Genomic DNA, 14,750 nt, shown 5'->3' on the forward strand with positions numbered 1-14,750 from the left:
GTTAAGGCGTTTGGTGTTTTTGGTTTATTGTCACTCTAGAAGGATGAATGAGGGACAGAAGATATTACTACAGAAGTAAGTTCCCCCTTCAAAAATATTTTAGGTAAATGAATATTATTTTGATTGCAGAATCAAGTATTCTCCGTGAACTAATTAGGAAAAAGAAGGAATTAAAAAAAATTGCAGCAATCCCTTTCCTTGTAGACCTGTCTTACACACTAAGTGCAAGACTCACAGCCACCTGACTCTTGCTCACCACTGCAGAACTTGGCACCTATTGCATAGGCTGCTACAGTTTGAAGAATCTTTTCCTTTTTGAGAGTCCGTGTGCCCAACAACTCACTCACCTGCCACCCAGATGCATCAGACACATGTGATCCTACAGTGGGAGAAAAGTTACGATGTGTTTTTCTAAGCCATTTTTTTCCTCAAAGACCAAAGCAGGGAATACGTGGTGTACAACAGTCCATCAAACTCTGTATACATGCCATATCACACCTGCAAGATCTCACACCCTTGGTCAGAAAGGATCAAAATATTTGGCTAAATACATCTGTTTGGTGCATTTGACTTTGCTGGATTTGCACAATGGAGTTTTCTAAAGGGGAAGTCTACAAGACCAGTCACTACAAGACCACAACTTGGGACTCACGCTATTGTTTGTACTGAAACTGAAACTTTGGGCCACAAAACCAATTTGCAAAACACTGCACAAACACAAAACAAAAACACACATAGCCAGTTGTCCTCTCTTCCTGCTGTTTTCTCCCTATTCCTTCCAGTGTGCTTATGTATTTTCCTAAAGGAGGTGGCAAAGAAATAATATCTGTATGAATTCTAGTTTGTATACCTTTTAGGGATAGCTGCTTATCTGCCACAGCAGTGCAAAATACCCACATTCCTCCAGATAAAGCACAGAACTATCTGTTTACATAATCTGTCCAATGCAAAGGGCAATAGCTTTATACAGTGGGGGCTCAGACTGCAAACTGTTATTTTTGGGTGGGGATGGGTGGAGGGAAGTCAGCAATAGCTAGCAAGAAGAAGCATTTTTTTTTTTATATATACATATAAAAGATGTATATATATACACAATATATATTTGTATATATATATATATATAAAAAGATGTCTTTTTTTTAAGATATGTGTGAATTCTCTTCCGGTACAATGTAGAAAGACAAATAAACAAGATATTATCACAAGGCAAACAGAATACCACATAACATGCAAAATACACAACAGTGTCAGTAGAGGCTCAGAAAACAAACTAATTTTTACTGAACATTTTGACAGTTCTCATTGTTTTTTTCTCGGGACAAGATTTTTAAAGCTGTATCTCATCAGACTGACAATCTTTTCCTTTAGAATTCTCTTATTTTACGTGTTTCTATATAGTTTCTTTCTTATGGATAAAGCCAATGACTGCCCAAATGGAAAGCTGTCAACATGCAGAACATAAGTCAGCTCTGCATTTCTGCAGTATCGTGCTTCTAAGGCTCATTTCATTCATTTCCACCATGACCAAGAAGCTTTTTATCAGTTACGGATCTGACGCAGGAAAACATCACATCTCTCATTAAATCCAGCACAGCAAAATCCTGGTTTGGCCACATCTCATAGGACCCTCTTTAAAAAAAAAGGTGGTGATTTTATAGTGACAACTACAAAATAGTAATGGTGAAAGTGATCTGGTAAACACACTAGTGTACTAAAAAACGTGTATTTCAAAACACGTATTCTAAAGTGGCCCTGCCTCTTCAATTTTCTACACTTACCTTGGTTGACTTGTCAGCGCTATGTTCTCGTTTTCCTACATGGTTCCCCATGATGGATCACCCAAACTTCAAATTCTGAAAAGATAAAACCAAAACAGCATTTTTAAAACCAATACATTTGTAGTGAAATACAAATTACTATGTCGTCTGACACAGAACAAAGAGAGAGTTCTCATACAATAAGCATTTTTACAGTCCAAGGTAAGATCTGTGAAAGATCTTAAGCTTTTTTTTTTTTTTTTTTTAATCTGGTCTACTTTGCAAATCTAAGCAATACCAGAAAGCTTTCCTTCTTCTAACAAAAGACATAAACACAGGAGGAAAAATAAAGTGTTTATTGTGAAATTTGCAGATAAAACAAGGACTAGATTAGAAATTAGGTACAGGCCCGGTCTTTCAATACTACGTTTATAACACCAAAACAGTGTAATATGTATCAAATGATCTGTACCTACAAACTTCCATAAAAGATCAAGTAAGTTCTTTTGAATTCACATTTGCTATTATATAAACATTTTTTATGTTTATATAATTACTGAATTAAAAAAGCGCCACACTAAACGGCTAACAATTTGCTGTGAAGGTGAGAATGGATATGTTCTTTACAGCCCACACTTTCATGACAAGCACATAAAAAAGGAATGCTAACTCTTTCTTTGTATTTTCTGGCTCATCCTGTTGTATCTCAGCTTTAACAGAGCTTATGTAGGTTAAACCACAACACTCAAATTTCAGCTTTTAGAGTACACTGGTGGTTAAGCTACATATTTCTTCCCGTAGAAGCATGTGTTTGTATAGAATCTTATACACAGCTGCTGCCTTCAGCCAACTTGAATGCAGTGTGAGGTAGCATTTAAAGTCCTGAAACTTAAAAACTACATGCAAAAGAAGTTTCAAGTGGACTTCCTCTCAGAATTATGAACTGAACTTTCAATAATAAAGTTCAGTTTCTGGTGCTAGCAGTAACACTTCATTACACTGCAATAACCAGAGGTATATACCATAAAACCTTAATATCAGAAATCCTGGCACAACGCTCTCGCTATCAGAGGGCGAAGTTATTTCATTAAGCATAATCTTCAGAAAAGGCTTGGGAGAAAAGTACAACCAGACCTCTGCTGTGATAGAAAACGCGTAAAGTAAAACAGTAGGCTATTAACCAGTTTCAGTCAGTAGAACACACAGTTATAACCCCAACTACACGCACTGATTTGTTTACCAAAAGACTCTAAAGATAGAAACTTTGATTACTTCTGACTTTCCATCACGGAAATGCGCACTTCATCAAAAGCAATCTTGTCCTGTATCTCTACTGCAACTTTTGGAGTGATTAATAGATTTATTTCTGCCCCGCTCCAATGACAGATTTTCAAGTTAGCGAGGGTCTGCAGGGCTCACGTGACTATTCACTGAATTCCATTTGCTCTAAAAATCGAAGTGCCACATATCACTGTATCCAGTTAAATAACTCCTCACAAATATCCACTTCTAATGTCTCACAAAGGAAAAATTAAAAAACATCCAAACTCAGTAAATGTACTCAAGGTAGAGTTCATTGGCAAATTGGAAACAGAGTTGTTTGTTTGTTTGTTTGCTTTTAAACAGCACTATTACATAAAAGATTTAAAGAAAAACCCTACCCTTTTAAAATTGTGAAATCAGCACAACCAATTCACGTTTTTGTGAGATTATGAAAATTTTCAAGGAAAAATACAAATAAATTCATATACATTGGGTTTCAGAGCTGAACTACCTCAAACGGGCCTTTCCTCTACAAATTACAAGCAGCAGCTCACCTCTCATCACCTACTTTGCATATAAGGAAAACAGAGTGGAATACAAAACTGTAAGAAACGTCTACAGCAGAATATAAAGGCATAATGTTCCAAGTGTTACTCTTCCAGTCATTTATCAAAAGATTAACTATCAAACTTGATCTGTAATATATATATGTTTAAGTAAACAGATTAGGGAGCCAACATAACACTTGCAAACCAGAACTCTGATCAGTGTACTCCTGCCTCCCCCCTTAGTCTCCCTGGTGTCTCTGGAGTAATGCTCCACAAAAAACCACCCTGTACCCATAAAAGACTGAGCATAGCGGAGTCCCAGTCCTGCAGTGCCATCGTAGAAAAAGATACCAGATGCAGACAAGCTATGCTGTGAAACTAGGCCAGATAAATATTTAAAAATCATTTGTTGGCCAGTGAAAAGAAAAGCAATAAAAACTTCCATGCTACCACACCATAGATACCTGAAAATAAGGCCAGTTTTCTGCTCAGAAGTCTGCACAAAGCAAGCAAACAAAACGAAAACCAAGCAAACAGAGAAGCTTATGAAATGGCTAAGCAACACACTCCTGATTCCTACGTGCATAATTCCTTCAGCAAGACACTACAAATTACACATGGAAGGAAATAGAAAACAAGGCTTGGAGAAATGGAAATGCACAACTCTATTCAAAGTTTAGGAGTGTGGTTTGAGAGTACACTACAACTGCGCCAAGTGTTCTGTTTCTCTACAGACTTAAAAGCTGAAAACTAATGGCATTGATTAAGCCCCTAAATCTGCACTTCTGTTTCCATTATTGTTTTGAATGTGTCAGAAGGACAGCATATGGTCTAAAGTCACATGATAGACCCCTTCTTATTCTCACCTCATATCCAGAAACTAACACTAATACAACTAGATTTTACTTCATCTTTTTCATGCATAAATGAACACAGCTGTTTAAACTCAAGATAAGTTAGCTACAGGTACCTGCTATAAAATCCTCACATAGAGGTAAAGCTACTTTTTAGCCAAAGGGACAAAAGCAACCATCCAGGTAGCAATAATATCCTAAAAGTTACAGAATTCTTCATGCTACCTGTTAAACAGAGAAAACTAAGTAACTCTTTGGGAAAAAAAAGGCTTCCAAAAAATCTGACATGAATTAGGAAAGGAAACATGTAGTGCCAACTGTTCTGTAGATACCTGATTAGGAAGCAAAAACATACATACATACAAGCCTGTAAACATTAAATTCATTTACAGAAACAGAAAGACCTTATTCTTCATTTTAGCTTCAAGCAGAACTCTGCCTCACTTGATTAAAAACTGAACACATGGGTCATTTTCACTTCAGGATGCAAGTACATCCTGAAGTGTTGACCTGAAACACTGCTTTTGGTTCTTACTGTCCTGAGAAGACCACACTTCACAGTTTCTGCCTGTGCCAATCTTCATGCAATGAGTTGAGTCACTGACTTCAATGGGATTACTCATTGTACGATCTTTGCAGGAACTTGCAGTCAACTATGCAAAAAATCTGAGCTGGAAAAAGACTTGTATTTTCTTTTTAGTCACCTTCATAACATACAGGTTGCCAGACTAACCAGCTCTCTATAAAGTGAAGCAGCAGCTTCTTGCACTTATCAACAAGTGTCAGTCAACTGATCAACATTCTTTTCTGCAGAGGAATCCGTACATGCTTCAGCACTGATAAACAGCCAGAAGAACGGTGGTGAAGCTCCAGAACAATGCAAAAACAGAAGTGCTGCAGAAATGCAGTAACCTTCTTTCAACCCAACAAGAATCACATCTAACAATAAGCTGCCAAAATAGGCCTGAGCACGAGATTGAGCTTATGACCCCTACAGCATTCGCCTGAAGCCTTTGGGATGAAACTCTGCAAGTTTCATAAATCCTGTGAGATGAAAGATTTTGCACATGGGCTTGACTCACAAAATGAGAGGGGACACTACGCAGGTCTGCGGTGATCAGAGTACATCACCAGCTCCCCTATAAAACTCCCCATCAAAACTGTGGGTTTCAGCATATTAAAACCGTCTCAGAGGCTCAGGAAATAACAGGCCATGCGAGCAAACTGATTTAACAGGACTAAAAGTTGAAAACATTTCAGCTACCTAACAACTCTTTGGGGTGAAGTGAGTGAATTACAGCAGGAAGCTGTGAACCACCACTGCAGACGCTGTCAGCAGAGTCACCCAGCTGCCTCAGCACTACGCCACAACCACGTACCGAGCTGAATCAGCTCTGCTGCCAAGACCTGGGCACTTCCCAATCAATGACTGATACAGAAATAACTCCAGCTATCCAGGCTGCTTCAAGTAATTCCAAAAACAGCCCAGGGATTTTGCCTGGGGAAATAAAATAAAGTGTCTCCTCCCATCAATTTACCTTATTACGGAGTCAATCTAACAGGTAACTTCATGGAAGCCTAGACCACGCTGCTTTCCCACTCTCTTCATGATAGGATGCCCTATTCCAACTAGCAACAACTACAGAAACGCCACTACCTTACCCAAGGAGAGAAATTTCTCCTTGCTGTCTGCCAAACACAAAATAAAAACCGGACAAATACAAATATATAAAAATACACATATGTTGCGATCAAGTAACTTATTTCTCTTCATCTGAACAGTTGATTAAAAATAGGGTTTTAGAAACATGTATCATCATATCATTTTTTTTTTAGCCCATTCTAGTCTGCCTGTTGAAATTAAGTGGATATTTGTAGTTAAAAAGAGGTTCTAATCATTTTCCCATACACACACAGAGTCCTATGAAGAACTTTAAATTATGATTTAGAATTTTCACTGAAAGGCAGAAAAATACTTCTCTGAACTTTTTGAATATACCAAGAAATGCAATGGTATTAATTTCTGCAGGTTACACTGTTTTAACTGCAAAACAGCATTTTCTTACCTACCCATGGAAGCCTGAGAAAAGTTCACCCCTTGTAATTGTCAGACTCTAAAGAGTGTCCTTCCCCTGCAATATCTCACAGAACATTGTAATTTTTGTATATGCTAAATACAAATGATAAACTTCAGCCCAGAACTAGTTTACAGTGACAGCTCACCAATTGTAATTCAAGAGTTACAAGAGGCTATAAGCCAATGCACTTGGAGCACCTTTATTCAACATTAATGTTTACTTTGTATTAAAATACATGAACTACCAAATGTAAATCACAGGATGCTGCAAATGGATTGTTAAATATGATGCTTGAAGAGTAATTTAGTTACGTAAAATAAGGGTTCAATCTTACCTCTTCCCACACACTTAATTATGACTCAACAGAACTACACATAATAATAAAGGTATGCAAGTGCTTACATATTTACAAGTATCAGAACATAATTATTACCTTGTCTAGGAATACGTATTCACCACAGACTGATGTTGTTGGATAATAGTGCAGAACTACAATGCTAGATATGTTTAGCAAGTGCTCCTAGCCTTACTCACGCATGGGAAGGGTAACCGTAGAATATAAAAATATTTGAGGAATTTACTTAAAACTTCCTGCTAAATTAATGACTATTCTTATCCAAGTAAATGTTACATTTTAGTACTATATCCAGATCTTATTAGACAAATAAAGAATGTAATTACTTTTAAGAAATGTGCAAGTTCTCCCTAATTTCCGTAGCCCTCTAATATAGACTCTTAATTACAAACTTATCCAGCAAAATGACATGCACAAGATTTTTTTTTTTTCTAGTGTCAGGTCCAAGTTATGTAGCTTCCTGGGAAGCAAGCTGACACATTGCCCAGCACCAGCTGCCAGCCAGATGGAAATCTTTGAGTAGGTTTTTTTAGGCTCTCAGTGTGATACACATCTTTGGAAGAAAGCCCTTCACTTCAGCCTTCTTTCAAAACAGATCGAGATACTGGGCATGCCTCATCTGTTTCTTCAGAATTCCATCATCGTGGTAACCTAGTACACCAATGCACCAAGAGAGAAAACGTCCAGCAGGCACAGGTGAGTGACCTGCAGCTAATTCTATCAGCAGCCACAGTCAGATGCTTCAGAGACAGATGTGAGCAACCACATAACAAAAGCAACCTGCCTCATGGGCAAGCTTCTTCCCAGGGATCCTGCCGTCTTAATTCCAGTGTTAAATTATTTCATAAAATATAGTGCTTTTTATCCATTGTTCCATTGTTATTTAATGCAGATTTAATTTTTCATTACCCATGAAAGTGTGCAATCCTTGCTAGATCAAACCTTATTTCACTTTTGACTTCCACAATGATATTTCTCTGAGGAACCCTTCCTGAAAGAAAAATAAATTATTCCAGACTCATTTCCATCACGAATGATCAAAACCAAGATTTCAGTGGCGACCATAATATTTAAATCAGAGAAGCCACCAGGAGTTTAGTACTGATAGGTGTATTTAATCATGCTCGTACAGTGCCTTGCATATCAAAGTCCTGCCCTTCCTGGCCTATCCAGACACTACAGCAACTTTCATGTTTATGGACAACTGTATGTGCCTTAGCAAGGATCCTAGACCTAGAAAATCACCCCTCTGAGAGATAGGCCAAGTTCCGAAACACTATTTATCTGAGAAAGTACTCCCCAGTGCTAGCACAGCTGTTTGACAGTTTACATACACCTCATCGATTATTGCAAAGGACACCAGAATTAAATAATTTTCACTACAGTTTTCTGCAAACAGTACAACACAGGAGAAAGGCTGCAACACTGAGATAGAATATATTCTGGGAAAGAACGCTGTTGCAAGCTATTTCCTAAAATTGCCATGGGGTAAGCACAGCAGACAGGACCCAAGGTTTAAGATCTTTTCTGACCGCTTTGATTACAGTTTTTCGCTATCTATTGCCAACAAGAAGGATGCTGCATATTGTTTTTTGTAAAAGCACATGATTTTCAGAAATCTCACCTCAGCACAGCTAAGGATAGTCCAAACTTGATTATAGACAAGTCTGTAAAAACAATTATAATGAAACTGGTAAACCACATATTATTTATTTTCTGTAGCTTAGGTTTCTCTTGCTTTTCTCTTCTTTCTTCCATCAACCCACTCCACTCTCCTTGCTGGAACACCATCAGCCTCATCCCGCCCATTAAGAAAAGATACAATTTTAAAACAAATTTCTCAAAAGGGCTTTTCTGCTTCCCTTCATGAACAGAAAAATGCCCACCTAACATCACTTAGCGCATACTGACATCTATAATCCCTTATATAAACATAAATCATCAATGATTATAATCAAATGGCATTAGCCACATGCTTACTTTTTGTCTTCAAAACACTAAGATTAGTGGAGCCCTGTGAACTCTATGTCAATCCACCTGCAGGGTCATAAGGAAATTTCCTTAATCACCTCCACTTTAAAAGAGAGACCAGTGCATTTGATGGGGGAGCTAGGTACCACCCCAAAGACCTGGGGAAAGGTACAGGTGCCCCCAGCATGTCCAAGCACCCGACGATGCCATTCCTCCTGCTTGCTGCACTTCTACTACAGCACCTACACCTCAGGGGTTTGACAAAACGTGGATTTCCTTGTATGCCCTCCATGCCTTTTCTGAGGCACTTGTGCCTCACAGCTATTCCCCGTGTAGGGAACAGAGAGAAGCACATATATGTCTAACATACACATCCCTTGAACCTATACCAAAAAGGAAACGTTGTCCTCCTATGAAACTAAGACTGATTTGTCTATTTTTATCTCGGTCACCAACATCAACATATTCATTTAATTTGCTACATACTGTCTTTTATACACAACACAACAAAACAGGCTGGTGGTTTTGAGGTTTGGGGGGTTTTTTTGTTTGTTTTTTTTTTCTTTTTTTCCATATTGGAGGACTGTTGAGGTCTGCATGGCATAAAAAACCTAGGAGCAAGGACCAATTTTTCCCAACCTTCTGAAGAGGATCAGACACATAATCATTGGTGATTTTTTTTCCAGCACCTGTGTGCTCCAGAGACAAAATAATTTGACACTGCAGCAAAATAAATTCTCTAATGAAAAAAAAAATGAAGAAAAAAAAAAAGGACAGAGAAAGAATCATAGAATCATTTAGGTTGGAAAAGACCTGTAGGATCGTGAAGTCCAACCATCAACCAAGCAACCAAAGACATAGAGAAAGAACAGAGATAGATCATAATCTCATTGTATATATTGTAAAAATATGCAGCAGACTCCCAAGACCATCACTTTCTACTATCATTGCTTCTGAACTACCATATTTCCTTTAGGAGTATGCCTCTGCAGCTGTGGACTTCACCTCTTCGCCTCAATGAGTCAACAACTAAAAGGTACACACTTGTCCTAAATGCTAAAATACGTTTAAAAAAAGATAAACAAGCACACAAAAACATGTAATGTAAGTGCAGTATTAACCAGGAAAAAGAAAAAAGAAAGAAATTAAAATTCAAATGATAGAGAATGTCAGGCCAAAGTAATAATCTTACCAGTACCTGAGGGGGGAAAAGCATGGAGCAATCAAGAAACCGTACAGACAAGTATCATTATTTGTTACCTGGAGACTTTCAGTTTTTGAGATTAAGGTACTCTGAAATCAGACAAGGCCTAACATCTGTTTTCATATAAAAATGAAAAAATACCATGACAATAAAAACAAGATACATTTGAAGACTCACATTTTTTTCCCCGTTCTCTGCTTAGAAAAACAAGTCCTCTCCAAACGGTGAATGGTATGTTCTCCCTTTTAAAGTGAGGCAGGTCACCTAAGCTTCCCAGTGAACACAGCCACTTTGATGATCAGCATTTCATTAACACACTGTAGAAACTTATGACAAAACGCACACCTGCAGTTCTAAACGCACATGAATCAAAGGCACTGTATGCTGGCTCTTATCTTCTCATATGCAACAGACTGACAGATGGGACAAGAAGATGATTCACCCTCTCCAGACGCCGCTAACTTTGCTGTGAGAAAACACTGAACCACTATACCCTTCTCAATCAAATAACTCAAAAAAAAAAAAAAAAAAAAAAAGAAAAGAAAAAGTCTCTCTGCCTGCCTGACATTTCTCGCCCTCTGTTCTGACTTCATATATAATCTATCTATACTGTAAACATATCAACCAAGAGATGGGTTTCCTGTAAATACTCCTCTTACATTTGGCATAAACAGCGCTATTACGGAAGGGTCCAACTTTCACCATACTCCAAGTTGACTCCCTCTTGGCTTAATCTACTGCTGTAAAGTCACATCCCTCCCTTCCCATAAACACACCACCAAAGAAGCGCAAAACCCAATCTTTCTTTTCTGACATGGAAAAAAATGCATCTTTAACTATATGCTTATATTTCTCACTTTTTGTGCATTACGCTTCTCATTTTTTTGCCTTCTCTTTTACTAGCTTCATTTCCTGAGGGTTCATGCATGAGATTATGCTCTTAAATTAATTTTTTAAGTAATTTGATGGAGACTTAGTCCTCAATATTTTCATGTCTGAGTGTGCTTAAAACACGTAACAAGGTTCATGTGACAGCCTCCTAACAGGTTACCATCATCCCCTAGCACAAACACAGATAAAGACAGTTCTCCAGCTTGAAATGGTTTCCTATGCAAGTTGCAAGTGAGACCTCATGAAGCTTAAGTAAGGATTTGTAAATTCCTCTGCTCCTAAATCAATAAATAAATCTAGGAATAAAGTGATTTACAAAGCTGTAGAGAAGCAATTTTTCTGTGCTCATGAATGCCTACCTGGAAACACAAACTATGATACCAGTTTGGGATTTTCTCTGGCAATGACATAATGGGCTGCTTTCCCTTCTGAACAGAGAGAGTAAAAATATTTTTTTCTAAGGATAATTGTATATCTGAGAAATAAATAAATCTATCTCCTTTTCAAACAGAATTTTAGTCCAGGTATTTGGGGCTTTAGTTGTTTAGGTCAGAGGCTCAGCAGGTTACAGTCACTAGGCTGTGAGTTGTTGCAGTTGGAATTTTAAATAATTAATGAGTAACAGCAGCAACCCTGGTGCTGAAATCTGCATGAGAAACCACTTAAGTCTTTACATCACCCTGATACAATTATTGTACTTATGTGCTTCTTCAAATATGCTTTCAAGTGCTCGCGCCTCATACTCGAACATCACCTCATTTTATCAAAATCTTAAATTTCATGTACTGATGTTGCTTTCCCAACCTTTATCCAGGCTATGTACAAAGACAGTATAGAAATAGCCATTACCAAATTGCTATTGAAGAGGAAAATGACAAACCCAGGGAAAAATTTCTATTTCAACATGAGAATGTACGAAATATACACAAGACAATTATTTCCCCTTCTTTCATTAAAAAGAAAAATCAAACTATTTATTTCATGTTAAAAGGAAGACAAAAGAACATGACAAGCCAAACACTCATTTCTTCAGCATCGTTTTCCAATTCAGTTCACCATTTATGACAAATTCAGTGTACAAAACAACCCCAACAAAATCGGGCAACACGTCAAAATAATGGAGTAAGAAAACATGTGTTTCAGTAAGGAGACTAGCAGTGTATTCACTTTCAAAGATGATTACCAAAATATACCTCAAATCCACTATATGATTAAAAGTTAAGTAAGCTTATATATAATATTCACAGCACCTGTCACAAGACAATCTTGTTAACAAGTTGCACTTGTAAAGTATGGGGAGGAACGGGATGAACTATTTTACTTTTATTGTTAACTGAATGTTTTTATAAGAAGAAAATGTTTTAAATACCATCATTAAAATCGTGACAGGGTCCACAGCCTTGAACCAAGAGGTGGGTCTCATCCCACACAGTATGCAAAGACAGTGAGGAAGTTCCTTCCCTAAAGGTCTTGCAATGTAAGTATACAAAACACATGAGTAGGAGGTAAAACATTCTCCCGTATTACAAATATAGAACAAAGACAGAGATAAATTAAGGGCAATACGTGAAAAATTAGTTACAGCCCACTAGAGAAGCTTAGGCAGACATTAGAAACTTAAATCCAGAGTTGCAATTCTGAAAACCCATTCTCAGCTACTATATAATGCTTGGGTTTGTAATCACAACAGACACCTCCTTTCTTATTTTACAAGTGCTTCATGGACTTCAAGTTCTGCCATCAGTCATACAAAATAATACTCCAGCCATGATGACACAAGCCAAGCAACTCCACATGATTTTACACCAGAACCTCATCAATATACGAGGTTATTTCTCTGCCATCCTAGGTCTTAATTCAGCAGACTTTCTCAGACACAGAAAATGCTAACCATCAAGCTCAGGCTTATCACAAGACCAAGTGGAAACCGCTGTAATGCCCCCCTCCCTGACTTTTTTTAAACGGCTGTAGCAGGAGGTCACCCATACCATTAGATGGTAAGCTTGTGATTAGCATACTCACACAGGATGTGGGAAACCAGGGATCATTTCAGAAGATACTGAGGGGAAAGATCAGTCGGACTTGATCACAGGATAACTGTGAGTCAACAATGTGATCTAGCAGGGGAAAATTAAAAAAAACCAAACCAGACAGACAAACAGACCTACGTTGTATCATGAGGGGATATTTCCAGTCAAGATCAGGAAGAATTAATGTCATCACACAAACCACTAGCATAACCTCAGCTGAATACCAGGTACAATTCTGGTCAGCCATATTTAACAACATGAATTTTTTACTAGAACAGATGCGAGGATGAGGAGAGCAATACGAGCCTATTATACAGGGATAAGACTAAAAGCCCCATGACACATCAAGGCTAAGTAAAGCAAAACTAAATGACTGTTAGAAGAGGAGAAAATACATGCTGCCCACGTATAAATCCAAGTTGAAAGTCAGAGTGTTTCTAAACATCAGAAGAGCAGGGCTCTGGAAGAACCAGAGGAGAGCAAAAACCCTAGCTATGTTCAAGGTAGAAAGCAAGAGTCTGACCACTGTATTTCAGAGACTGCGTGAATGGCGTGGTTCTTGCCACGGCAGAACAGCCCCAGGTAACACAGGCAACTCCTTTTGCCCGAGGATATTCCAATCCACATTTCCAGACAGTATACCTGGAGCATTGCAGGGTAGGGCTGGAACAGAGAGGGACCACGTTTTGCTGAACCTGTTCATATACTGACAACTGACTTCAAAAACAAAACAAAACAAAACAACAACAAAAAAAAGATAAAATAAATAAAAACCCTAAACAAAATAAAATCACAAAAATAGTGATACCCTGGATACCCTGGAAAGGGAGAGCAAAAATGAAACGTGCTAGATTTTAGCCAGCTGGGTTTCACTGGGGTATAGGATACTGGACAAACAGACTTTATTCCCCACTCTGAGTTCACCGATGAATTTCTGTTCATCCATTTTATCCTGTAAGCAATCAGTATAAAGTACAGGAAAACTGTAACTCTCTCCGCACAAAGACATACATCTACTGAAGAAAGGGACCTGCCCAACAGCCTCTACCTTTGCAGCCTGCTCCTTGGAGTGGGAAATGCAGGTCTGAACCCTTTGGGGAAGAGACAGTGCTCATCTCCATCCCAAACACAGCACGGTAGGGTCTTGGCTAACCAGCTCTTCTGCAAGTTTGTGGGCATGTGTCCTCAGGAAAGGGTTGTGAGACACAGGTGAAGCCCACCTCTGCCCCCCGCAGCTCTGGGAACAGGAACAGCAGCGTAACACACCTTGTTTGGACAGATACTGACTTTAATAACCCTTCTACTCAGCCTGTTGGCTACGCTGGATAATAATCTGAGACATCTAATTCTCAGTACAGATAGACTAGGTGCTTTATACAAGGCTTTTCAAGTCACTTTAACCCCTACTTCCCAAACAATTTACAAACCAACTGGTCTTTTCATAATATTCCTCCCAAGACCATATTGCAGAATAGCCCTTAAAATCCCCTCCCCTCCTCGAGCAGTAAACTCTCCACCATGGGAAAGCAATAATGAATAATATTTCTACAGTCAATGACTGAAACTTTGTATCACATATATATAACATACTCTCCAGCAACAGAAAACTGAAACTTCTGTGTGCATCATATCATTGATTCCATCAATAAAGGTGCCTCTCACCCCACTCCTTAACAGAGTTAAAGCTTTTCAGAAAATAGATGCTGGTTTGGCTGAATTCCTTACTTTCCCACCTTAAACAATACCTCTATCCGACCTGTTACTATCAATTCTTAACTCACCTATAGCATTCTGAAGCA

At 38.3% G+C, this 14,750-nt stretch overlaps 1 protein-coding gene across 2 annotated transcripts in view; it reads right to left on the reverse strand.

The window, feature by feature from the left end:
• The window catches only part of LOC115340136 (myelin basic protein), a 124,423-nt gene that overhangs the window by 91,972 nt on the left and 17,701 nt on the right, over window positions 1–14,750 (reverse strand). For both annotated transcript variants that reach the window (XM_030011146.2, XM_030011147.2), the window contains exon 2: window positions 1,779–1,853. In XM_030011146.2, the coding sequence (XP_029867006.1) occupies window positions 1,779–1,829 (51 nt within the window). In that variant the 5' untranslated portion in view covers window positions 1,830–1,853. The remainder of the gene's footprint in view (window positions 1–1,778; window positions 1,854–14,750) is intronic.

This window comes from Aquila chrysaetos, chromosome 4 (genome assembly GCF_900496995.4).
Source record: "Aquila chrysaetos chrysaetos chromosome 4, bAquChr1.4, whole genome shotgun sequence".
Classification (NCBI taxonomy): Eukaryota; Metazoa; Chordata; class Aves; order Accipitriformes; family Accipitridae; genus Aquila; species Aquila chrysaetos.